Source organism: Meles meles, chromosome 13 (genome assembly GCF_922984935.1).
Source record: "Meles meles chromosome 13, mMelMel3.1 paternal haplotype, whole genome shotgun sequence".
Taxonomy (NCBI): Eukaryota; Metazoa; Chordata; class Mammalia; order Carnivora; family Mustelidae; genus Meles; species Meles meles.
The window spans coordinates 53,882,500-53,909,678 of NC_060078.1; the positions used below are offsets into that span (position 1 = coordinate 53,882,500).

The window sequence follows — 27,179 nt, forward strand, 5'->3', positions numbered from 1 at the left end:
ACCATATTCATCTAGAACAACTCCACTTTCCTTTTGTGAAGGCTGAACACATTCAGCAGGCTTTTGGTACTGTTTTTGGTTTCTCGGGAAGATTTTCCTACTGGGAGGAAAATGAACTAATCTGTTGAACTAAAGATCCAGTCTGCTTGGCTGTTCATTTCTTTTTGAATCCTTGCCCTAGGATCCCTCCGAGTAAGCCAAGTAAGCCAAGTAAGCGGAGTCAACATCAAAGTGCTAGCACTTTTGTGAGGCCTTATGCAAACTACAGCTCCTCACACTTCATGCCTGGCAGCACCTATCTGCAAAGAGCAAACATTGATTTTTCAGGTCTCATAATGATAATTACAAAATTCAACAAGCCACAGGACCAGTGAGCTTCTTATGGGCTCTTCTTCCTCTGGGGTCCCCAGTCACAGGGGGAGTTCCCACCAGAAGAGAGGGACCTGGGAGCAGATGTGTCATTGAGGTGTCTGGCCCAGCAGGCCCAGGCACCAGGGCCCCAGCTGCTGGTCTGATCTGTCAGGTGCCCGCCCTCTTCACATAGTACCCCCCTACTCCTGGCTCCCCCTCTTCTTTACTCCCCATTTGGCTCAAAACTGAGCAGGGCAATTTGTTTCTCTGTCACTCTAATAATTATAGCAAATTTCTCTGGAAACTAATTTTGCCCTTGCTCTCAACTGTGGGCAATGCATAACATTCACACCCACCTTTGTCTTTTGCCACAACTTTCTCCCACCCCAATCCCATCGATACTTTAACACAACAGATGTGAAAGACCCCAATTCTGTTCACCTTTCCATCAGAAATGTGAGCTCCTTGGAAGCAAGGACCAAACGTTATCTTCTTGTGTTTAAAAAAAAAAAATCTTTAAAATTCTCTACCCCCCCCCAAAAAAAAAAAAAAATCTCTACCCAGCTTCTCATCCATTTTACTTAGTTACATGAGTGATTGCTGCTTCTTGTATAATAATGCCTAATGTCAGTTGAGCATTAAATGGCAAGCCCTTTACACAGATTCTCCCATTTAATTCTTATATCCATTCTATAGGGTAGATATTATTTTCACTGTTTTACAGATGAGGAAACCGAGGCTCTGGGAGATTAAATAACATTTAAAATCACACATCCAGTAAGAGGCAGTCAGGAACTAAAAGCAGTTCTAATCTGGAGTTTACTGCTATGTGACACTGCTTTCCTAGGATGTTTTGCTACTGTATCCTTTTGTTAAGTTTCTGGTGAGTTTACACTTGGTCTAAGAGAGAAAGGTGAGGCTCTGTCAAACACTCTTTGTGCCTCTTCCTTTTAGCAATAAGGCCCCTAAAGAGGCTAAGCATGACCCAGACTTGACCTACAGACATCAAGCCGGACGACAGCAATCTGGAGCAAACGCCTGCCTCCTCTCCTCTAGGGCTCATGATGTCTGAGCTCAGTCTGGGGGTGCTTATCAGTTCTCCCACCTGCTACACTCCCCAGTACTCCACCTCTGACTTTTGGCAGGAGAAAGGTTCAGCCCAATGGGAAGACAGGCTGTCCGCCCTTAGGGAATGCAGTTCTCTCATTCTATAACGGGCAAAACTGGTACCTAGGAGGGCAAATTATGCTCAAGGATACAGAACGAGTTAGTCGCAGTTCAGTTACTGGGTTTCGCTCACTGAACACAGTAATGTGCTTCATCTCCAAAGCAAACAAACGCAAACCAGCTTTTTACAAGGGAACACCGAGCCTGAGGTCGGAGTCTTCAGAAAAGCCCAGGGAAAGCCCCAGAATAGGGCTGCGGACCCAGGGACAGGACTCCGGTCCTCCGCCCCGCCTCTGCCCCCGCTCTCTCAGACTCACCTCAGTCCCACCTCAAGTCCAAGTTCTAGGCCCCGCCCCCTTGGAGGCCGCAGCCAATCGGGGAGCCGCGAGTCCACCGCTTGTGGCGCGCCCCCCTTCCTGCCGGCCCCGCCTCCGCCGGCAGTGACGTGCCCCGCCCCGCAGCCGCGGGATTCAAACTCCCGGAAGCGGCGCTCGTGCCGCAGGGTGTGACTGGGCCGACGCGAACGCCGGCACTGGCCTCAGGTGCCGGCTGGCGGTGGGGAGGCGACAGCCGAGGGTGACAGGGCGACCAGGGACCGCAGCCCCGAGGCAGATCTAACGGCGAGGGAGGCGGGATCAGCGGGCGGACAGCGTCGGCTTCGACTCAATCTCTGCCCGTCCTGATATATGTCCCTTTTCCCTGGCGCTTGCTTGGCACCGGGTTGGGAGCCTCACGATTGTCGGCGTGTGGAACCTTCCTTACAGCTTTGCGGTGGGTACCACCATCCTCCCCCCCCCCTTTTTTTTTTTTGGCACGGAGAGGCCAAGCGACTTGGCCAGGGTCTTCCGTGAACACATCAATTTGCCCATTACCAAGCACGTTCATGTCTGTTCTACAAACATCTTCATTTTAGAGATGGGAAAAAAAAAGAAGTGCCTCATTTTGCAGGTTTTCTTTGCCTCCCTGTTTGCCCACACAGCTCCCGTGTGAGGGTTTTTTTTGGTAAGATTTTTAAAAGATTTATTTATTTATTTTGAGAGAGAGGGAGAGGCGATGCACAAGAGGGAGGGCAGAAGAAGAAGCCGAGAGACTCTTACGGAGCCTTGCCAGCAGGGAGCCGACTTGGGGCTCCATCTCAGCACCCTGAGATCACCACCTGAGCTGAAACCCCCAACTGTGCCACCCAGGCGCCCCGTTTTGTAAGATTTGCCTCCGTTTGGGAAGAATGTGGCCTGTAGCCCATGCCTTGTGGAGGTTGTTGGATCGCGGTTTGTTGGGTCACCTCCTGTCCAGCATGTCTAAGATCTCTTCAGCCAGTCAATAAATATGTATTGAGCAGCTGCTGTTAGGTGCTGTGAATGACAAAAATAATTCAAAATTCGGCCCCTGAAACAACTGTTGAACAAATTTAAAAAGTGGATGTAGGGTGGGAGTAAATAATGTGTCCTATGGCATATTAGCTTATACAGAGAGAAGGTTTCCTGAAGGGACGGTGGGTCAAAGTTTGAACAGTGTGAGCCCTGTGAGTATCAGCCTGCCGGGGATAGAAGAAACAGGGAAGGGAGGTTGGTAGGACTAAGTGGTGGGGCGCTGTGAGATCCCAGCAGGGTCTAGTCCAGAAACTAGAAACAGGAGAGTCATTCATTGCAAGAGTTCTGTCCAGAGGTCAGGAACTAATGTCTATAGGTTCCTTCCAGTTCTACTGACCTATATGGTTCCACCATTCTGTGTTTCAGTGATTTGGTTGAAAAATAGTTTTCTGTCTTATCAACCCATTAAACGATGTCAACAATGTGTTATTAACAGAACCCTACAGGGAAGAACTTCCTGTGGCAGCAAGTTCTCAAGATACCATAACCTTGCATTAGCCTTAATCGATTTACTAGTTATCTTAGTCTGTCACCTTGGGCAAAAATCCAGTAATAACCTTCGCTAGATGGTCTGTTCAACTCAGTTTACAGAGCTGTAGTGTTTTCAGGCTCTCTGATTTCATACAGGATGATCCCAAAAGTCACTTTTACAGAGAGGCTTAGGTCTCCTCAATTTTTACTGGAATCACTTCTCACTACTTTTTATTTTCTGTGTAGTGTTAATTTTACAACTCGAGAAACTTTACAACTTGAGAGTTTGTGTCTTTGTTATTTCTTGCCTTCTTTACTGGATTGACAATTCCATTTTGTAAGGGAACATGTCTTTTTCTTTTGTCCCCCCCATCCCCCCGCTTTCCGATTTATGCTGCCTGGCAAATCCGATTTTCTTATATTTTTTGAATGCATGAATGGTGCCATATTCCTCTAAATTTCTCAGTCACCATCACTATTTTATCTTAGGATCCATAAGGTGGAAAATGCTTTTTAATTTCCCTAATTAAAGCTACCATTATTATATACACAGTATGTTTCACTATAGATTTTGCTCCTAGAGTTAATATACACTTCTCCTAAACTGTTAACTAATACGGTTAGCAGATTTTAAGCTTCTTCTTACTTAATTTGGCCTCTTATTCTTAATTCTTGAGTATTGTGCCTCTTTTTCCTGATCTTGGATTCTCCTCACTTTTGCCTACTGTACTCTCTCAGCTGACTATTTGTATAGATTTGAACTAGATCTGTCTTCTAAAATAGGACATATCATTATGTCAAGTAATGCCATTTCAGTGCTTATGTTCTCAGAATTATACCATTTACCACTAGCTTTTTATTCCTGGGTAAAATATGTGTTTGTGATCTATTTCGTTCAGCCTCCATTTAATGGTTTAATCATTGATCCCTTTCTTTAAACAAAACTTTCTCACTGAAGCATGATACACATACAGAATCCTGACAAAACATAAGCATCCAAGTTGACATATTTTAAAAATTTTTTGGTTTTAAGACCAGTATGGTTAACTTACAGTGTTATGCTAGTTTCAGGTGTACAGTTTAGTGATTCAACAATTTGGTACATTACTCAGTGTGCATAAAGATAAGTTGACACATTTTTAAGAGGTGAATGCTCCCTATGCATCTACCACCTAGATTAAAAAATAAATATTGATAACAGCAAGCCAGAAGCCTTTCCCAGTCCCTCTTCCATATCCCACTAGTTTGGCTGTTCACTTCTATGGGGATGGAAATGTTCTTCTATTTAGCAAATAGGTTATTAGACCTTTTCAAGCTTGAAACTTGACCTTTTAAACTTAGACTTATTTAAAAGTATATATATATATATGTGTGTGTGTGTGTGTGTGTGTGTGTGTGTGTATATATATATATATATTTTTTTTTTTTTTACTGACAGTTTCAGGGATGTCTTCCAGAAGTCCCAAAGGTTTAATTAAAGGTAAATGGGGATCAAAGCCTAGTAACTCCAAATCAGAAACTGCATTAGAAAAATTTCGGGGAGAAATTGCGGCCTTAAAAACATCGGTGGATGAAATCACAAGCGGAAAAGGAAAGTTTACTGATAAAGACAGACACAGACTTTTGGAGGTGAGTGGCTTTGAAAACCTTTTCAAATTGTAATAAGCTTTACTGTTAGGGGTGAGAAAGTATTTTCCCAATAACATAATTTAGTTTTTCTGCTCATTCACTAAATGTAAAAAATCAAATTTAATAATTTCTAAGTGTTCAATGGAGTTCAGATTTTAATGTGAGTGCTTAAAAACCCATTTTATCATATATACTGGCTGATTTCCAAGTAATCTTTGTTTTCAGACTTTTTGAGGTAAAATCATCACATATATTGTTAAACTCTACTGTTAAACTATGTTTCAGATTCTCTATAATTTGTTATGGCATAATCAATAAATCAGTTAGGAACTTATTACATTTAAAAATTTATGCTGAAAAATATTTGACAAAGTACAGTATCCTTTCATGATCAAAACTCTTCAACATGCAGGGATAGAGGGTACATACCTCAATATCATCAAAGCCATCTGTGAAAAACCCACAGCGAATATTATTAGAGCTTTCCCCCTAAGGTCAGGAACACGGCAGGGATGTCCACTGTCACCACTGCTATCCAACATAGTACTAGAAGTCCTAGCCTCAGCAATCAGACAACAAAATGAAATTAAAGGCATCCGAATCGGCGAAGAAGAAGTCAAACTCTCACTCTTTGCAGATGATATGATAGTTTATGTGGAAAACACAAGACTCCACTCCAAAACTCCACTCAAAACTGTATGTAGAACTCATACAGGAATTCAGTAAAATGTCAGGATATAAAATCAATGCAAAGAAATCAGTTGCATTTCTATAAACCAACAACAAGACAGAAGAAAGAGAAATTGAGGAGTTGATCCCATTTACAATTGCACCCAAAACCATAAGATACCTTGGAATAAACCTAACGAAAGAGGCAAAGAATCTGTACTCAGAAAACTATAAAGTACTAATAAAAGAAATCGAGGAAGACACAAAGAAATGGAAAAATGTTCCATGTTCCTGGATTGGAAGAACAAATATTGTGAAAATGTCTATGCTACTTAAAGCAATCAGTACATTTAATGCAATCCCTATCAAAATACCATCCATTTTTTTTTTCAAAGAAATGGAACAAATAATTCTAAAATTTATATGGAACCAGAAAAGACCCCAAATAGCCGGAGGAATGTTGAAAAAGAAAGCCAAAGTTGGTGGCATCACAATGCCGGACTTCAAGCTCTATTACAAAGCTGTAATCATCAAGACAGTATGGTACTGGCATAAAAACAGACACATAGATCAATGGAACAGAATAGAGAGCCCAGAAATGGACCCTCAACTCCATGGTCAACTGACCTTCGACAAAGCAGGAAAGAATGTCCAATGGAAAAAAGACAATCACTTCAGCAAATGGTGTTGGGAAAATTAGACAGCCATGTGCAGAATGAAACTGGAACATTTCCTTACACCACACACAAAAATAGACTCATGAAAGACGTAAATGTGAGACAGGAACCCATCAAAATCCTTGAGGAGAACACAGGCAGCAACCTCATCAACCTCAGCCACAGCAAGTTCTTCCTAGACACATCATCAAAGGCAAGGGAAGCAAGGGCAAAAATGAGCTATTGGGACTTCATCAAGATCAAAATTTAATTTTTTTTTAAGATTTATTTATTTATTTATTTGTGAGAGAGAGCGAGAGCGTGTGAGCACAGGCAGACAGAGTGGCAGGCAGAGGGAGAAGCAGGCTCCCTGCCGAGCAAGGAGCCGGATGTGGGACTTGATCCCAGGATGCTGGGATCATGACCTGAGCTGAAGGTAGCCGCTTAACCAACTGAGCCACCCAGGCGTCCTGAGATCAAACTCTTTTGCACAGCAAAGGAAACAGTCAACAAAACCAAAAGACAACTGACAGAATGGGAGAAGATATTCGCAAATGACATATCAGACAAAGGGCTAGTAACCAAAATCCAGAAAGAACTTATCAAACTCAACACCCAAGGAACAAAGAATCCAATCAAGAAATGGGCAGAGGACATGAATAGACATTTCTGCAAAGAAGACATCCAGGTGACCAACAGACACATGAAAAAGTGCTCAGCATCTCTCGGCATCAGGGAAATACAATCAAAACCACAATGAGATACCACCTCACACCAGTCAGAATGGCTAAAATTAACAAGTCAGGAAATGACAGATGTTGTTTTTGCTGTGCAAAAGAGTTTGATGCGGAGAAAGGGGAACCCTCACACTACTGGTGGGAATGCAAGCTGATGCAGCCACTCTGGAAAACAGTATGGAGGTTTCTCAAAAAGTTGAAAATAGGGCTACCCTACGGCCCACCAATCATACTACTAGTTATTTACCCTAAAGATATAAATGTAGTGATCTGAAGGGGCATGTGCACCCAAATGTTTATAGCAGCAATGTCCACAATAGCCAAACTATGGAAAGAACCTAGATGTCCATCAACAGATGAATGGATAAAGAAGAGGTGGTATGTATGTGTGTGTGTGTGTGTGTGTGTGTGTGTGTGTGTGTGTATGAAATGGAATACTATGCAGCCATCAAAAGAAATGAAATCTTCCCATTTGCAATCACGTGGATGGAACTAGAGGGTATTATGCTGAGCAAAATAAGTCAATCGGAGAAAGACAATTATCATATGATCTCCCTGATATGAGGAATTTGAGAGGCAGGGCCGGGGACTTGGTGGGTAGGGAAGGAAAAAATGAAACAAGATGGGATCAGAAGGGAGACAAATCATAAGAGACTCTTAATCTCACAAAACAAACTGAGGGTTGCTGGGGGGAGGGGGGTTGGGAAAGGGTGGTTGGGTGATGGACATTGGGGAGGGTATGTGTTATGGTGAGTGCTGTGAAATGTGTAAGCCTGATGATTCACAGACCTGTACCGCTGGGGCAAATAATACATTATATGTTAATAAAAATAATAAAGTATAAAAAAGATAAAAGATTAAAAAATTAATCTTATTAAATCCTTATTTTATTTTATTTTGCAAAAGTTCTTTTATTGTTCATAGTTAAAAAATAAATGATCTGTATTAAACAGTATCATTGGGTTTCTTTAAAATTTTTTTATAGGCACATTATAAAACTGAATGATTTATTATTCTTTTTAATGCCACATATTGAGGTAAATACTTATTTGAGCATTGGAAAATGATCTATCAAAGATTATTTTGCATTCTGGTGATGGAATCCAATAACTTCCCTGAGAGATCTCTTTCCAGTTCTTTCCTTCCACTGTTGACAAGCACTGGTTGTAAAAACTTCATTCCTTTATAATCAATTAAAATTAAACTTCTTCTAACTTCTACCCATTTGTTCTAATTGTACCTTTTACAGCTGCATAGAACAAGTCTATTTATGGGTAAATATGACAACTTTTCAGATATTTGAGGAAATGTTGCTTTCTTTTACTTTTCTGTAGACCAACCCCATATTCTTCAGAGTTTCTAACTTCTTAACATCCTGGTTACTTTCCTGAACACTTTGTGATGTGTTCATTTTCCTTCTGAACTTTGCACCCAGTATTGTGCACAGTGGCAAACACAAGTTGAAATTGCACTATTATTTCCAGTAATCTGGATGCTATACTCTCCAAAAGCCTAAAATTATATGGGCTTTTTTTTTTTTTTTAAATTATATCATACTACTGCCTTATCTTAGGCTTAAGGCAACTAAAATCCCCTCATCATTTTCACAGGGTTATCTCACTCAGTTTCCCCATTTTATATTTAAACAACTGCTTCTCCCTTCCACACCCCAGCAAGTTTGTAGTTTTATGTTGTTTTTACCACGTTAGCATGTGAAGTCATTCTGTTAGCTTGTTATGGGCTGTCCAGAGGTGCTTTGTCCCTTATGTCCACAGCAGCTTAACTAGCTGCCTTCTTTATCTTTTAAATCCTTGAAAATGTGAACCCTCCTTCGAAGCACATCTTTTACATCTAATACCAAATCATTTGTTAACAAAAACAAGTTAATGAATGCATTTTTATCCAGTTGTAACATTCTGTAATTTTTAAGTTCTGCTGCTTCACATTCATTAATGAGCATGTAGCTCTTGTATGACTATTTTAGCCTTTAAGATGATTAACACTGGTATGATGGAAGGATGATTATCAGATACTCTTGTGAGAGCCAGCTTCTCTTTAGCTTTCTTTTACACTTTTGACAGAGTTGGTTTCTCCTTTCTGTGTCTGTGTCCCATTTATTTTATATATCCCTTAACTATAGCACTTACCACACTGCATTCATGTGTGGTTTACCTCTCAGCGAGGTCTCTGAGCATAAGACCTTGGCTTCATTTTCTTTTTGGTCCTGGTGTCTAGTAAAATGCTGACTTGATGTATGATAAACCCTTCGAAAATGCTTGTTGTATGTTGTTTATTTTCATATTTTACCTGGCTTTGTTCTAAGATTTTTCTTAGTTTATATCTAGAAAATTCGAGTCCTGGAAGCTGAGAGGGAAAAGAATGCTTATCACCTCACAGAGAAAGACAAAGAAATACAGCGCCTCAGAGAGCAGCTGAAAGCCAGGTACAGCAACACTGCATTGCTTGAACAGCTGGAGGAGAAAACAAAGGAAGGCGAGAGGAGGGAGCAGCTGTTGAAATCCCTGTCGGAAGAGACAGATGTATTGAAAAAACAGTTGTCTGCTACCACTGCAAGGCTTGCTGAACTCGAAAGCAAAGCCAGTACACTTCGCTTATCACAGGTACTCGCCATTTCTTTAAAGCCAGATTTTTTTCCTTTCCGATACAATTTATAATTCTAGTGAAGAGTGGTTTTATTAAAACACCCTAATCAAGTGATGAAACAGAATAGTATACTAACAGGTTATTTTTTATTCATAGCCTGGTTCCCTCTCCGTAAGCAAAAATAGCTAATATGGCTCCTTCCACTCCCCAGACAATTGTTTTGCACAAGAGAATATTCAGAATACAGAATCCACTATGTCTCCACAACATCTAAGAAGGTTCTCCTCAGCTTTTATTCCCATAGTTTCTATCCTGAGGACAATAGGCTCCATTTTGTTGTTGTTTTCAAATTTGAGATACACAATTACAAGTATACTTTTTTGAGCTACAAGTGCTTTTGCTTCCCCTCTTTCGTTTAAACTAGTGTAGCAGAACAAGCAAAGCTTTGTTGGTATGATTTCAGATTTTGGTTCTGCCATTTGCTAATTGTGTGACTGAACAAATTTCTTACCCTTTCTAGCCTTATAGACAATTCTGGAATTCACCAGACCCTTCTTCTAAACTTCAGTTTACACGTTGGTAAAATCAGGATAAGAATACTGGAGATTAAAATAGGTGAAGGAGATAAAGAGGTAGCAAAAAAAAGAGAAACAGTACTGGAGATCAAATGTTATATGTAAACCTCCTTGCATAGTGCTTGGCATTAAGTGCTCAGTAAATGGTTTCTTGTTGATCAGATCCTTGATTCTTTTGTACTTTTGAACGTTTGGATAATGCTAACACTACAACTATTAATACCACCTATAGAAGAAAATCTTTAGCTTTCAGATATAATATCTCAATGTCATTAAAGGTCTCTCCCATTGCACTGTCTCTCCCATTTAGAGGAGTCAGAATGATTGAATCAATACATTTATATGTACTCTCATCAGTGGGCCGTTGAGTATTTTTACAGGTGAATTTAAAGAGGTTAAGTTTTCCTAGAGAATTTCCACACAGCTAAAATTTGTGAAAATTATAGATTCAAAGTGGTTGCCTAAAATTTTCCTTAAAGCTCAAGGACTAGTTTCTCCACTTTTGAACATGGAAACACAAATCCTGGTAGAAATGAGAACTTTAGAAAATATATTCTTATAATAAGTGGGGGGCTAGCCACATTAATTTCTGTATTAGTCGGCCTATTTTATTGCTGTAACAACCAACCTCCAAATCTCATAGTCTTAAATAACAAATGTTCATTTTTCCCTCATGTCACAGTCTAGTGCCTGTGGGAGTGAAGGAGGCTTTGCTCTGCAGAGTCACTCAGGTCCAGCTTCCTCCCTTTCAGTGGCTCCCTTGTCCTGCACCAGATCCTCTGTGTACAGCTGTGAGCTAGAGGGAGCATGTGGAGCATGAGAGCAGTGTCTGGGGACCAGGCTCGGCATTGGCATATTCCACTTATGCCCACATCCCATTGGACAGAATTCAGTCTCGTGGTCTCACTAACCGCAGGGAAGGCTGGGACATACAGTCCACAGTGTGCTCAGGGGGAAAAGGGAGGAGGTTTGGTGAACTGCCTCTGTCCAAGTTTTTACCAAGAGGACTAAATCAAGAGGGATAAAGGGCTACTAGGTGAGTGTCTAGAGTACCTTTGGAGAAAAGTATTTTGTGATTTCTTGCCAGTGTTCACACAACTCTGTTTCTTTAAAGCTGTTAGAAGACCGAAATATAGTTTATTATGAGTTTTGTTGTTTAGTCTGGATACCTAACCATCCAACCATTCAACCTCTATTTCCTCTATGAGAAAATTTTAAAAAAGAGAAATTATGTTTTAAGTTCTGTATAATCTGTATGAGCTAATACTAATTAATACCACTAATACAAATATAATTCTAGAAGACAACTTTTATCTTTTGTTTGACAATTTAGTATTTTCCAGATTTCATTTTAAATAGCCTGACTGTTTTGTTTTGTCTCATTTTGGTGAGAATCACTGGACATTTCTTATGCACTGAGGTTATGCTAGTGATCCAGAGAACCTCAGAAGTCAAATTAGGTATGAAATCTGCTGAGTTTCCAGGAGATCTTCATTCTCCTCTGGTACCCGTCACCTGGCATGATGGTTCGTCAACATGTACTAGATCTGGATTTTGAGATGCCCTTGTGAAGTATACTGTGTTATCCTAGAACCAGATATAATGAGGAAACTTATCGTTAAATTTATGATATTAACTAATATTGGTTTATTTCAGACTGTGGCTACAAGCTGCTTCAACTCTTCGATGAATGATATCCATGAAATGGAAATACAGTTGAAAGATGTAAGCTCATTTCCTTTTATTTTATTTATTTATTTTTTAAGATTTTATTTATTCATTTGAGAGAGAGAGAGCACGAGGAGGAGCGGAGGGAGACTCCTCTGCTCAGTGCGGTGCTCAATGTGGGGCTTGAGCTCATGACCCTGTGATCATGACCCGAGCCACCCAGCCACCCCTCATTTTCCTTTTATTAAGTTGTGGGAAGAGAGGATTAATTCATTTATTCTTAAATTTCATGGAAATTGACAGAGTTTTTGCTGTGACTTGAAAACAGTCTATCTCCCTCGGTTACCACCTATGTCTCTTTCTAGGCATTCTAGAGGGCCACTTCCTCTAGCCATGGTCTCATTAGGTGAGAAAGCCCTAGAAATCACCTCAATCACCTCAAATCACCTCAACAGTTCAAAAATGTTCCTTCTTTGCCTAAATCTTATTGTATTATTATGATGTATTTTAATTTATAATTTCTTCTTTTCGTTTATCCATGAAAGAGGTACTCGTTCATTTAAAATTCTTCCCTTGGAACCAGGATGTGCTTTTGTAGTCTGAAAAGGAAACATGTTCTTTGTACACTCAGTGTTTCATTTCTGTAGAATTTGATATAAGGTCATTGTAGATATTTGGTAAGGCTATATTATTTCAGACTTGTGTCTTAAATAGATTGATGTGTTTCAATGAGAATTGAATAAGGACTACTATTCACAGTGTATTTTTTCAAGTTTCAGTATCAGATACAAAAAATATAAAATTCTTGAGTTAAATATTAGGTAGGTATTTTGATTCCAGAAATCTTAAGTTCCTCTTAAGATTCCTGTTTTATTTCATCTAGCAAGTGTACCTTGAGGTCTATTTGATCTTCAAAAGAATTTAAATCCCTTGAGTATCTGTATGGTGGGGTGCTATAGTAACCTTATCAAAGTAATTCACCTACAGTTAACTAAGATAAAGAAGAAACATAATTTTTAAAGATCTTTCAAAAGAAGTTCTTTGTGGGGCATCTGGGCTCAGTCGTTAAGCCTCTGCCTTCAGCTGGGGTCATGATTCCAGGGTCCTGGGATGGAGCCCCGCATCAGGCTCCCTGCTCAGCGGGAAGCCTGCTTCTCCATCTCCCACTCCCCCTGCTTGTGTTCCCTCTCTCACTGTGTGTCTCTTTGTCAAGTAAATAAATAAAATCTTTAAAAAAGTAAAATAAGGGGCGCCTGGGTGGCTCAGTGGGTTAAAGCCTCTGCTTTCAGCTCAGGTCATGATCCCAGGGTACTCGGATCGAGCCCCGCATCGGGCTCTCTGCTCAGCAGGAAGCCTGCTTCCTCCCCTCTCTCTCTGCCTACTTGTGATATCTGTCTGTCAAATAAATAAATAAAATCTTTAAAAAAAAAAAAAGTAAAATAAAGAGAAGTTCTTTGTGTTGTATGTTACACTGAACTTCATCATTCTGTGTGTATCAGTACCTACCAGATGAATGTACGTAGGAATAAATCTATACACCTCCTGCTTTCCCCCTTATTTACTCCAACCATGCAGGTTTTCTAGCTTTTCCTTCAATATACTGCTTTTTCTTTCTGTTCCCTCTGCCCGCCACCCACGCTTTTCCCCCAGATATCTTCATGACCTGCTACCCCACTTCATCGTATAATACTCAGTTGTTACTTTCTTGGGTGGGAGGGGTGGGGGGAGTGGGGCCTGGGCCAGAGAGTTGCCTAGCCACCTTTTCTAATAGTATAGCTCCAAGACAATTCCTGTCACCTTTTCCTGCCTTTGTAACTTTCCCCCTCATCACACATTACTGTTAAACTTACTTGTTTATTTACTTTATTATATGAGTCTTACATTGGTATTTGTTTAATGAGGGAAGGGTGTCTGTGGTGTTTTCACTGCTATAAACCCTGTGTCTAGAATATTTGAATTTTATTAGTACCTGAAAATATATGCTGTTGTCTGAAACTTATATATAATTCTAGGCTTCTCAGCACCAACTGCTTCAAATACCAGTTAAAGTTATTCTCAGATAATGACAGTTCTTTGTATGAAAGTAACTTTGAAATGTTACCCATGTATACCCAAGCTTTTTTTTGTTTTATCTTTCCAGCTTAAGGATCACATTGTGCTCCTCTGCTCTGTTTACTTTAGAGAGGCTTTTAGATAAGTGGAGTAAAATTTAACCCAACTCACCTTCAAATGGTCTAGACTGAGCAGGGCCTCCAGACTCACATGTGACTGTGAGACTAGGGGATCTTCATCAAATGCAGATTCTGATTTCACTGGTCGGGTAGGGCCTGAGATTCTGCATTTCCAGTAAGCTCCCAGCTGCTGCTGCATTAACTTACACATCTGAGAAGCAAGAGATGGTTTAGCTGTGGCTGTCTGTGAGCCCAGGGAGAGCAACCTGTCACTCCGCTGAGCACAGTGGCTGCCCCATGATCCTGCTTTGGGAGGTCAGCAGTTCTAGGCCCTCACCCCTGCTCTAAGCTCCCACAAATCTGCCTGGAGCACTTTGCCCAACTATTTTAAGAATCAGTATTTGCTATGCTAAAATGAGCCCTAAAAATCCATGTTTACCTTTCTTAAGGCCTAGCTATGTCATTCCTCAGCTACCATTTTGGTCTGACTGACATTTTGAAATAATTACATGGAGTTGGTACTGTAAACACTGTACAGTGTCATTAACTTGCAAACCAGATAGGCTAAGAGGCAGCTGAAATAGGCATTTCCTGCTTTTAATTTTTAAAATCTGATTTTTAGGGGTGCCTGGGTGGCTCAGTGGGTTAAGCCAATGGCTTCAGCTCAGATCATGGTCTCCGGGTCCTGTGATCGAGCCCCACATCGGGTTCTCTGCTCAGTGGGGAGCCTGCTTTTCCCTCTCTCTCTCTGCTTTCCTCTCTGCCTACTTGTGATCTCTCTCTCTCTGTCAAGTAAATAAATAAAATCTTAAAAAAAAATAATAAAATCTGATTTTTAAGCAGAATGTAGGAAAGATAATTAACTTTTTATTTAGAAAAAATTCAAATTTATAGAAAAGTTATAAGAATGAAAATGGTACATAGAGCACCCATATACTCTTTACTAAAATTCAAACATTGTTAACATTTTGCTCCATTTTATACCTCTTTCAGTCCCCACCCAGCCCTCCCCGACACATATTTTTTTTTTCTGAACTATTTGAGAGTGAGATTATGGCCCTTAAAACCCCTATACTTCAGTATCTATTCCTCAGAATGAGATGTTCCCTTATGTGACTACTGTACAGATAACAACTTTATTTTTTTAAAAGATTTTATTATTTGAGGCAGAGAGAGAGCACAAGTGGGGGTAGGAGCAGAGGAAGAAGCATGAGGGAGAGAGCTTGGTCCTGAGACCAAGGCAGATGCTTAACCGACTGAGCCACCCAGGCGCCCCCAGATAGCAACTTCAATAAATTTAACACGAACGCTATACTTCCGTGTAATCTACCATCCATATTCCAGTTTCATCAATTTTGCCCACTTCTGTTCCATATTTTTACTGATAACTTAAAAGGAAATGTTAAATGCATGCCTAACAGATACGGAGAGGACACAAAGCTGCAAGAGATAATAATTCAATGGTGACTGTAAAGATGCAAAACTAATATCAGCATTTATTGATGACCATCAATCCATTTATTATTGATACTATTTAGAGAAGAAAGCAAATGCAGGAGTTGGTGGGGAGAGACCTGGGGGAAAGAAATGTTGACTCCTTTACTGAAGTAACATCGCCATCACCTGGCCTCTCAGAATATTGCACCTCAAATCTTCATCCCAGAGTTCTGTTATTCCTACTTAAGTAATGTATGGACAGGTTCATTTCAAAGAAGAAAATTTCGTTACTATCCAATGTTGACTTGAATTACTTATATTGAAATGTTTCTTAACAATGGACAATTTTAAAATTCGATATAAAACTAGGTATCTTTAACATCTAACATATGATTTGTAAATATTTGGATATGTGCATGCTTTTTGAGTCCTACAACACTACCTCTTTTGTCAGCTAAATTTGAGAATGTAATACAGAGCAGATGTACATTATCTCTACTTTACAAATGAATCCTTAAGCTCTGCGAGGAAGACTCATGTTTTAACTGCCTGACAGGTGCAGAGAGAAAAGCGTGTGGCCAAGTGATTGGAGGGCCATGGACTGTCTGATCCCAGAGGCTACCTCTGTCTCTCTAATCCATTTCTTAGTTCTACAGAAAACAGACATGGAAAATTCTTTAAGCCCCGTGCCTAGATGCTCACGAGTCTGTACAATGCTCACGGAAGGACCCTACCAAAAGTTAGAGGAACTCTCTAGACTTAAGAGTTTTTATATAGACAGATCTTTTCAGACTTGAAGCTCAGCCATTTTTATCTTAAACGGATAGAAAATCTTACCCTGAAAGAAGATGCCCTGATGCACAACTGAGAATGTCCAGTATGTTCCTTACGACTTTCCCACCTCACCCCCTAGGGTGAGATGCCAGCTTGTGGGGGAGGGGAGTCCCTCCTTTTTCAGTATATTTACAACAAATGCAGGGTCATTGAAAAAGAATTGAGCACTTCTGAAAATGTATTCCAGTATGTATGTTTTACTTCAGTCTGCTTTGACCGGGCAAATTTTTGGCAAGAAATTTATGTTTGTACCATCTTTTTTTGGCACCGCTGAAGGATATGAAATGATATGCCCCGGCTGCCACTTCCACCATTGATGATAATAGACTCCAACAGGTCTGGGATGAATTAAGGCACAAGGGGTACATATGAGACGCTTGTTAAAATCATAGAAACAGCTATGATAGTTCTGTTACAAAGGGGTTTGGAATTCATTTTCATATATTCCTTGGTTTATGAGTGATAGTTTTTTGAAAGTGTTCGATTCTTTTTGAATCATTCTAAATAGAGTGTTCTACTGTGTATAAGGAACTTATAGATTCTTTCATGACTTTTCCTCCCTTCCCGAACACTCTCAAACTTCTCTTTGGGACTAGAGAACTGCATAGGTGCTTGCTGGTTCTGGGAACCACTGTTTCTCCAACTCCATGTCATCACCATAGTTCACGTTTATCAAGCACATGAATGGAAGGATACAAATTCTAAATAAGCCTGGGCACAGCTGTCCAGGGGCTCATGATCTAGTTCAGATAAGAACTACCATCAGGACACAATCAAGGTCACGAGTGTAAGATGTCAAATAGACTGAATGGACATTAAAATCAGTGTTGGCTTACACAGGAGAGGGAGCTTGGTGAGGACACTTATGGTGAGGAGTCTTGAAAGTCGGGCTTGGATGCACGGGAACTTGATGAAAACGTGGGGTTTAAGTGGGCAGGTGATCTAAGGAGGAGTTCTAGGGCATTCTGGGCTCAAGGGTGTACATAGTTGTGCGGACAGCAGTGGCAGTGGAGGCCAGAAATGAATGGCCAGGCTGTAACCTGAAGAGATGGGAAGAGTCAGATTATGGACCATTTTAATGTTAGCCTTAAGGGAACACAGTTTCAGTTTTAGCAAGTGGTGTCATGAAGCTTTCAAAAATTCTGTTACTAATATAATTAAAACGATTTAGCACTGTGGGGGGAAAGGGGAAGGTTGAACTGAACTTATTAAGAGTAGTTCTTTTTCCCCTCAAAATAGTGATCATTGTTTTAATTAACCAAAAGCTTTTGGGATAGCCTGTGTCTCCTCTTACTCCCGTAATGGGGAAATCACCTTCCAAATGAGGCTCTGTATTATTGAGCAAAAATGGAGACTTTTTTCTTTTTTCTCTTAATCCAAAAACAGGATTTACCAAGATCCAACAGCGAATCATTGCTTAAGTAGGCATCCCTGTGGAGGCAGACTGGTCATAACGCAGGCACCAGGGCCCGAGGACTCAGCAAAAAATGAGCCTGCCTATTGTGAAGGGGCATTCACATCACTATGTGGGCCTCCTTCTGGGACAATTCGTAACATTTTACATGTGTGACATCAGGCTTAGATGTACTGGCCTCTCTACACAAATGGTCATTGGGACTTACTTTCCCAGCCTCTCAGGAACTAAGAAGGAGAAAGGAATAGTCCCATCTCCTTAGACTGAACTTCCAGGTTAGAAAGGAGAGAACAGTTATAGTCTCATTGCCATGGTGATGCTGTATAAGAATTTCTAGGCTTTCCCCCGCCCAGCACCACCAGACAGTTGTCTTTTTTGCTAGCTTTCAACTTGAATCTGTGCCCCACTTTCAATAACAAAACTAGGGTAGGGGACAGAGGGGCAGGATTGTGTGTGATTGCTGGAGATACTGGGCTGGCCTGGCAGACTCCTTTGGTTTTGCCTTTGACTGAATTTTCCAGGATCAAGTTGTTAAGAACAGTGAGAGCTAGATTCTGAAGATATATGAATTTGTCTTAGTTGATAATTCATCACCTCATGAATCTTCATGCCTTTGTCCCTATATGCCACCTCGTCTTACCCACTAAAGTTAATGTAGCTTCTTCTGTGAGGCTTTGCCAGTGTCTTGCCACAGATCAGGTGGCATGAGGTTTTCAAACTCAGGCTTGGTGGCCAGGTAAGCCGATCAGAGCCTGTCTAATTTCTTGAGGGAAAGATTCAACCAAAATGAAAAAGCGATGTTAGCAGTGACAGTAAAGTGAATCAGTTTCCCTGTTACCAGCTAACTTAAACAGACAATGCCTGCTTTATTAGTATTACCCTATCATCAAGTGATTTCTGGAGTACATATTATACACAAAGCCAGAAATCCTCCCAGAAGAGCATGGTCTGCCACTTCAAGGTACTTACTATTTGAAAAACATAGTAACCACAGATAAAAAACTGAAGATGTTTGGTCAAATGATTTATTTATTGTTTGTTTGATAAAATAAATTTTAAAACCATGTAGCCATATATTTATATAACAACCGAGTTCTTAAGCCTCCGTGCAAATCATGTGAGTGATCGCAATGTGGGATTTTTACTTGTGTTGTAAGAGACGTAAAGGATGAGAATTGGTGATAAAGAGGGTAGCGGCTCTTTATGTTTGATTCTCTGAGAAGTAGCCATGAGATGGAGTTCAGAGTTCAGGTTACTGGACAGCAGTGTCTGTGAAGGAGAAGGAGGTAGCAAGATTGGGCAGGGGACACCAGCAGACCAGGCTGCCAAGTCTAACTGTGTCTCTGTCTGTGTGGGGAGCTCCTGAGCAGAGTTGTGTAGGGTGGAAGTCTCTGGAGCAGGGCTCGTCTACCTCGGCCACAGAGGCATTCTAGTTTATGGAGAAAGACATGGACAGATGCAAAGCAAATTGTGTATAGGAGAGAGCAGACAAATGAACTTGACCCCCATGGAAACATGGCTTCTCCATGGTGTGAGGTGCTCCGAAGTAGCCTGACGTCGTAATGGATCTCCAGGTTGCAAGCCATGTAGTGGTGTAGATTTTTACTATATGACCCGTGACAATTTCTTTGTACTCAGAAAGGCTACATTACTGGGGCTCTCTTATTCATTTTAAGGTTTCAGTTTTTTTATTTTATTAATGATTTGCTTTCATTTTCATTTTGAGGCTCTGGAGAAAAATCAGCAGTGGCTTGTGTATGATCAACAACGGGAGGCCTACGTAAAAGGACTTTTAGCCAAGATCTTCGAGTTGGAACAGAAATCAGAAACAGCTGCTCATTCACTCCCACAGCAGACCAAAAAGGCTGAATCAGAAGGTACTGGTATAGAAATGTTCTTTCAGGGTAGGCCTTCCTGACATTTTCCAAAAGGAGAGATTCGTCAAATTTAGATTTTTATAAATGTGTTAGAAAGTGAATTAAGCAAGTCTTATAACTCTGAAGTAAGAAAGACCATGTTAGCAAGACTGTTTTCTCATTGTTTTCTGAAGAAAAGGGACAGAGGCATAGGGTCATGGATCTCTGGCAGTTCTGAAGGCACATGAAGTTTTCTCCTTCGTCCACGTCCTTCCCCACCTTCAAAGATCTTCTCCAACTTCATTTCTCCTGGAGTTGGCCTTGTCACTGATTGCCTTTTTATTCTGCTTCCTTTCACACAGTCATATCACTTCCAGGAGAAGGAATACATCTTATAGCTGATTCTTCAGTTTTTTGAGTCTCCCACAGAATTGAAATGAAGGCTCCTAGGGAGAATGAATGCAGGCTTTTTGCCAAGTGCTTTGCAGCTTCCCTTGCATGGAGTGTCACAAGAACCCTAAGAGGTGGGGCAAGAGGGGTCATTTTACAGATGGGGAAATCGGTTCAGCAGTTCTAGATGATGAGCTGGGAAAAGAAGAGAAACCCCCATGCAAAGCATTTGTTAGAAGACTGACAGCCCTAATGGGACTGAAGTTTGAATTTTGAATTATGTAAAGAGAAGGCTAAAGAAAGGCAGGCAAGGCTCCTAATCTTGGTGCTTCATGTTTTAATATTTAAAATGAAGATAATGGTAAAAAAGGAAATAGAAAAAGAATTGGGGACAAAATTACTTTATTGTAATGCCATTATAAGAATATTACACATAGGGGCGCCTGGGTGGCTCAGTGGCTAAGCCTCTGCCTTTGGCTCAGGTCATGATCCCAGGGTCCTGGGATGGAGCCCCATATCACATCAGGCTCCCTGCTCAGTGGAAGCCTGCTTCTCTCTCTCCCACTCCCCCTGCTTGTGTTCCCTCTCTCACTATGTCTCTGTCAAACAAATAAATAAAATCTTAAAAAAAAAAAAAAAAAGAATATTACACATAAAAGTAAGATTTTAGTGGTGGGCTAAGTCTTATTTCTTTCTTTCGTGATATAGTATTCTCTGTGTGTACGTGTTTTATCAAAATAATAGAAGCTCTTGTTAAAGTAATTTGATAGTAATATAGAAGGGCCTGCCCCTCTCTTTCCTTCCCATCCCAATTGCTCTTTCTCCTTCCCATCAGGGCTGCTGCTTTTAACATTTTTTTTTTTATTTTGGTAGTTATATATATAGAAAAATGAGCTTATATCTCCATTTGTTGATTTATCTTCTTTAGACATCGGGGCGCCTGGGTGGCTCAGTGGGTTAAGCCGCTGCCTTCGGCTCAGGTCATGATCTCAGGGTCCTGGGATCGAGTCCCGCATCGGGCTCTCTGCTCAGCAGTGAGCCTGCTTCCCTCCCTCTCTCTCTGCCTGCCTCTCTGTCTACTTGTGATCTCTCTCTGTCAAATAAATAAATAAAAAATTAAAAAAAAATTTTATTAGACGTTAGTTACTTTCCCTTCCCATAGAATATCTATATTACTGTTTCCAGTTCTTCTGTTTTTTAGGTTTACTTCAAATAATGTACCTGAATTCTTTCTTGTTCCGTCAGATAGCAACTCTATCTCTTGACTCTTCATTTTGTAAGATCTTATTTATAGAAATGTGTGTAGCTTTAACTTCTCAGGAATATTATCTATTATATAAAGTGTGTTGTGCCTGATGTGTTTGTCAAAGGTTATCTTCAAGAAGAAAAGCAAAAATATTACAACCATCTTTTGGCAAATGCAAAAAAAGATCTTGAGGTTGAACGACAGACCATAACTCAGTTGAGTTTTGAACTTAGTGAATTTCGAAGAAAATATGAAGAAACCCAAAAAGAAGTTCAAGACTTAAATCAACTGTTGTCTTCACAAAGAAAGGCAGATGTACAACATCTGGAAGACAGTAGGCATAAAACAGAGAAAATACAAAAGCTCAAGGAAGAGAATGATATTGCTAGGGAAAAACTTGAAGAAGAGAAGAGGAGATCGGAAGAGCTCTTATCTCAGGTGAGCCTAAGTAAGACTTTCCATGATCCCAAATTCAAAATTGTCATAGTACCTACCAGTGTCAGGGACTATTTTAACCACTAGGGGAACCAGCAAGGAACAAACAAGTTCCTGCCTTGCATGGGATTCTTCTTTAGAATGGAAAGAGACCATAAGCAAGTACCAAAATAACCAAATAAATTCAAGAATATAAAGCAGGACAACATGACATGGAGAAATTAGGGGCCAGAGGTGGTATTTAGACAAATGCCTTTTGGCAAGAAGGAACCAGTCAGGTGAGTGACTGGGAATTCCCTCCTGTACACAGGGACTCTTTGTGAGAAGGAGGTAGGGCTGTATGAGAAGCCAGAAGGTATGAAGCAAAGAGGGGAATCAGCGCTGGTTCTCAGGCTGGCCTTTTGATCATGATGATAGTGTGCTCAAGTGAGTTTACCCAGTACCTTTCATGTTCTTAGCCTCACCACCTTCTGCCAGAATGTCTGCGTCAGTGACAGTGGAGTTGCTAAGTTAGGATGATTAGAACCGCATACTACTGCAGCCGAAAGCATTAATTTAAATCTTGTCAGGCAGCACGGAATAATGGAAAAAACATTATTCAGGATCCATACCTGGTCTGTAGCTCAGGACGTGAGGCCTTCTCTGACTTGCAGGTCACTGATGTGTCAAATTAGTCACAACAATCTATTTTTGCTTCCTGGGACTTTTGTGAAGGTCAGCTGGGAGAATGTGAAAGTGCTTTGTGAAACCAAGGGGCTGGGCAGATGTTCATTTTTGCTTCTATTAGAATAGGAAGTCATTTTTAAACATTATCCGAAAGTTGAGAGAGGGATTAAAACACAGTCTGTAACATTTGCCTTCTTAGTCCTTACCGCCCTGGCTTCTGCCTACAGGCACGAGCAGTGATATTTACAAAAGATGAAGCAGAAATGGTTGGGAATTTTATTCCACCTCCGCGGGCAAGGAGGGCAAGGCACTGCCAGCTTTGTTATCTTGCTCAGAAATACTAGTGCATGTTAGAACTTCCGGGGAAGTGGGTGTGTGCACTGCAGAGCTGGGCGCTGACGTTGTGCAGTCTGTGCCCCAGGGATCTCTCAGCCAGGGCGGGACTGCTCAGCTGCTTCAATCGATAGCCACCCGGCAGGCGGCGGCAGTGACTCAGCCCAGCGAGCAGGTGTGGTCCCCAGTAGAGATGTGAGATTTGTGAGCCTCTCCTGCATCCCAGCTCATGCAGTAAAAGATCGGTTATGACAGTGTTGGCTCTGTTTACATCTGACAGGTCCAGTTTCTTTACACGTCTCTGCTAAAGCATCAAGAGGAACAAACAAGGGTAGCTCTGCTGGAACAACAGGTACTTCTCGGGGTTGCTGCTATATTTGACTAAACTTGTTAGGAAATGGGATGTTTCCTCACATTGACACTGTTCTGTGAAGAACCATTTGAAAGTCATGAGGGTTTTTTTGTTTTGTTTTTTTTTTTGGATTTTCTTCAGAGTGGAATCAATTGAGCAGGGGGTAGGGGCAAAGGCAGGAGGAGAGAGAATCTTAAGCGGGTTTCATGCCCATGCTCCATGCGGGGCTCAATCTCACAAACCCGAGATCGTGACCTGAGCCAAAGTCAAGAGTTGGACACTTAACCACCTGAGCAAGCCAGGTGCCCCTGCAAGATGTTTTTAATAAACTCTAATAACAGCAAAAAATTAAGTGACTATCTGATAGTCATGTATTCCTGTCTTTAAGATAAGCCAAATTGGCTGAGATGGTAGTTGTTTTGACAGGGTGATGTTGGCCGGGGTAGATTTTATTCTTCCCCACGAGGCTTCTGTAGTTCCTACTCTAGCCTAACGGGATCTCCCCGAGAGGGCTACCTTATAACTTCCAGAGAACTCAACAGAGGGCAGAGGTTTTCAGTGTATTCCAAATCAGGGAACAGCCATCACTTTCCCTTCTTCCCCTTCCCCACAAAAGGGGGGTTGGAGGGGTAGAAAGTCCAACCAGCAACACTGAAGCTCCTCCTCACCAACCTACACTTCAAGCGTGGGCTGTGCTCCTTGCACAGTTTCAACCAAAAACTGAACTGAACTGAAGCTGTAGCTTCTTCATTTAGCAACATCTCATTGTCCTCAGATGAGTTCTTGCTGGGAGGGCACACGCTTGCCTCTAATAAAAACGTTCAAGCTTCTAGTCAGGGGAACTGTACAGTATGTATTAACCCATGATTTCCTTGTCCTGGGCATTTGTTCCAGATGCAGGCATGTACTTTAGACTTTGAAAATGAAAAACTTGACCGTCAAAATATGCGGCACCAACTGCACGTCATTCTTAAGGAGCTCCGAAAAGCAAGAAATCAAATAACACAGTTGGAATCCTTGGTGAGTCTGGAATGGTTAAGCTAAAACTCATTTTCTTCTTTCTCTTTTTTTTTCTTTCTCTCGCTACCATTTTCCCATTTTCCCATTGATTTATCAGACCGGTTCCCAAACTAGGAAGATACAGCTTAAGAGTGGCTATTTCTCAAATTGTAGGCAGAACCCCTGCTTCATCTGAAGCCACTGCCTTTTGAGCATCAATTCAGAGCCCTGGAAAGGGACACTATGTGCCTTTGCATCGTGCCAGCCTTGGCAGTACCTGGGATCGTGTCTGTCCCCCAACTCCCGTCACCCCCTAGTGTGGCATGTGAATTCTAGAGGCAGGACACAGGGGCTGTCCTGGGGGAGTGTGGGGGTAAGGGAGCACAGTTGTAAATCCTCAACTGAAACTATGTTTTTCTATTTAAAAAGAAAGGAAGAAATGCCATTTTTAGTGATGATGGATTGTTCCTGTTAATATACTGTTTTAGGCATATTCAGCTAAGCACATTTTGTGGGTTACCTTGAACACATATCATTTAAAACATACACCTTTTAAATAAGACTTTTTTCTATGAGGAAGTAATTTTTAACTTACTGTTTATATCTTACTAATAAACTTTTCGACCAAGCCTGTTGAGATCCATGTTTGTCTGTGTTTATGTCCCATTAGCACATATTTCATACATGATCCTAGTAGGGCAGAATATTTGTGGCTGGTGAAATGTTATGAATAGAATTCCTCAGTTTTTGAAGAAGAAAAAAAACCCCAGTTGTTAAAAAAATCATTTGTAGCTTCTTTATGAATAAAAGACAAAATACGTTTTGACTGTTCTTTAGTACATAATTGATTTTGACCATTTATATTATTTGAAGTTGAAATTTATAACTAATTTCTGTTACTGTTTTTTCAAAGTATAGGAAGCTGGAGGGTATACAAAAGAATCCATAGTTTTCCTGTGCTTTTCTTTGTGTCCCTGCTATCATTTCATCTTTAGCGTATACTGTATGTTATTCCTTTTTAGACTTTATCAACTAATCTAAGTTTCTCAAAAACAAACAAACATGAAAAAGGAGAGTCATGAAGGTATTATGCAATACTTTTCATCATTTCTATGTGTAACCTGTTTGATCAGCTAACATTTTTTGCTACTCTTAATTCTGTTTTTGGTTTTTTTTTAAGATTTTATTTATTTGACAAAGAGAGACTCAGCAAGAGAGGGAACACAAGCAGGGGGAGTGGGAGAGGGAGAAGCAGACTTCCACTGAGCAGGGAGCCCGATGAGGGGCTCCATCCCAGGACCCTGGAATCATGACCTGAGCAGAAGTCAGGCACTTAAAGGTTGAGCCACCCAGGCGCTCCTATGTTATTATTATTATTTTTTTATGGCTGAACTTGCCCCTTAAAAAAAAAAAAAACTAGCAAATTTTGTCAGCCTCGTTACTTGGGTCTACCTTTACGTATGGCTCTAAGTATTTTAATAAAACCTATCCACGTAGACACCCAATCCTAGTACTTTTGTGGGTCATCTGGGTAATTTATAACCACCTCCAATCATTTATTTTTCAGAAGCAGCTTCGGGAGCTTGCCTTCACAGAGCCACTAGTCACTTTCCAAGGAGAGTCTGAAAACAGAGTAAAAGTTGCCTCACCAAAAAGTCCCTCTGCTGCACTCAATGAAAGCCTGGTGGAATGTCCCAAGTGCAATATACAGTATCCAGCCACCGAACACCGAGATCTCCTCGTCCACGTTGAATACTGTTCCAAATAGCAATATTATTATTGTTTTTGTGTCAAAAGGTTCAATACTGTATCTTATGTTCGCTTATGGACATTTTGAATTACTTGTTTCATGTCTCCTATAAGAAACTGCCTCTCTCCCTTTGAGAGTCTGGCACAGGAGAGAATCATTGTATTATCTGGGCTGCTTTGCATTTTCCTTGGCAATGATACCTCCCTGAGATGGTTCATTTTCAGGTTTCGGTGACCGAATGTGTGAGCTGAGACAGCTGATATTTTGCACTGTTAAAGTACTTGATGAGGAAAAGATATTTCAGGTGATTGCTTGTGCACTAAAACTGTTGTACCAGCAAGCAAATATTTTATGTTTTGTAGATTTTTAAAAATCAAAGTTAACTAACCAAGAATCTTACTGTGTTGGCTTTTGTTATCCGAGATTTGTAAACCTACAATTCTGATTTTCATAGCCATTGTTATAAGGTGGTAATACTTTCTATATCTTTCCCTTTCTTTTATAAGGCGGTTATTAGAAAAGTTGGAAATTTTCTTGATCTTTTTAGCTGCTCCCTGTTGAAACCGAGCTGTGTTCCAAGCACAAAGCAGATTCTGCTTAAGGAATACTCAGTGGCCACACAGTGTTCTCTTTTATGCTAACTGACTATAACTTCAACTTGAATTTCATTAGCACATGTTGGTCAGTTAAAGATGTTAAAATGAATTTTAGCAAAACCATCTAGCCCTCTCATTTGATTGGCAGGTATTTATTTATTTTTGGCACTCAAGGTTGGGCAATGTAATGAGCAGATATTTGCTTATCTGAATATATATTTTTATACATGTGAGTGTAAACCCCAAATTTTTTTTATTTCTTCAGGTTTTCTAAAATGCTGGACACTGGGCTACTGTTAGTAATATAAAGGAGAAAAGAATAAAATTATTTAAATAAGTTTTAATATGTCTAGTGTATATCTGCATAGGTAGGTATTCTCAGATTTCTACCCTGAGAGGTGTGTCTGTGTAAGGACTCACAGTGTAAAATGATAAGGTAGTTAAAGATCCATTGGAAGCAAAAACTATAGGAGGCTCAGAAATGTTAAGCAGAATCCCCACAATCACTTAAAAAAGAAACACACACATTCTTGGGTTTCAGACTCCTAAGTCAGCTCCAAAGCTAATCTTCCCTCTACCCTGCCAGAAAACCCTTGTGAATTCTCCAAACTCCATATTCTTGGGTGATACTATAACCAGAGTAGTGGAATGTTCCTTAAGTCAGAGAGGACAAGAGCAGAACACACTAACTGATCCCTTCCATCCATCTGGTCTGAGAAGTTCTGCCACATCGAACCCCTGTTCTGCTGTTCCGCGGATCCCTGCTATGCTAGTTCAACACCTCTAATCCCATTCTCCAAACA

The 27,179-nt window shown here is 40.6% G+C and overlaps 1 protein-coding gene across 2 annotated transcripts; it reads left to right on the top strand.

The window, feature by feature from the left end:
* The first annotated feature begins 2,045 nt into the window (after nt 1-2,045).
* CEP55 (centrosomal protein 55) lies at nt 2,046-26,683 on the top strand. Of its 2 annotated transcripts, XM_046027271.1 has the most exons (9): nt 2,046-2,289; nt 4,798-4,988; nt 9,396-9,671; nt 11,886-11,954; nt 19,480-19,630; nt 21,370-21,683; nt 22,960-23,031; nt 23,926-24,051; nt 25,598-26,683. In XM_046027271.1, the coding sequence occupies exons 1-9, from the start codon at nt 2,205-2,207 to the stop codon at nt 25,796-25,798; spliced, it is 1,485 nt and encodes a 494-aa protein (XP_045883227.1). In that variant the 5' UTR covers nt 2,046-2,204; the 3' UTR covers nt 25,799-26,683. The 2 variants fall into 2 exon arrangements, with proteins under 2 accessions (XP_045883227.1, XP_045883228.1); XM_046027272.1 differs by lacking the exon at nt 11,886-11,954.
* Nucleotides 26,684-27,179: the final 496 nt, after the last annotated feature.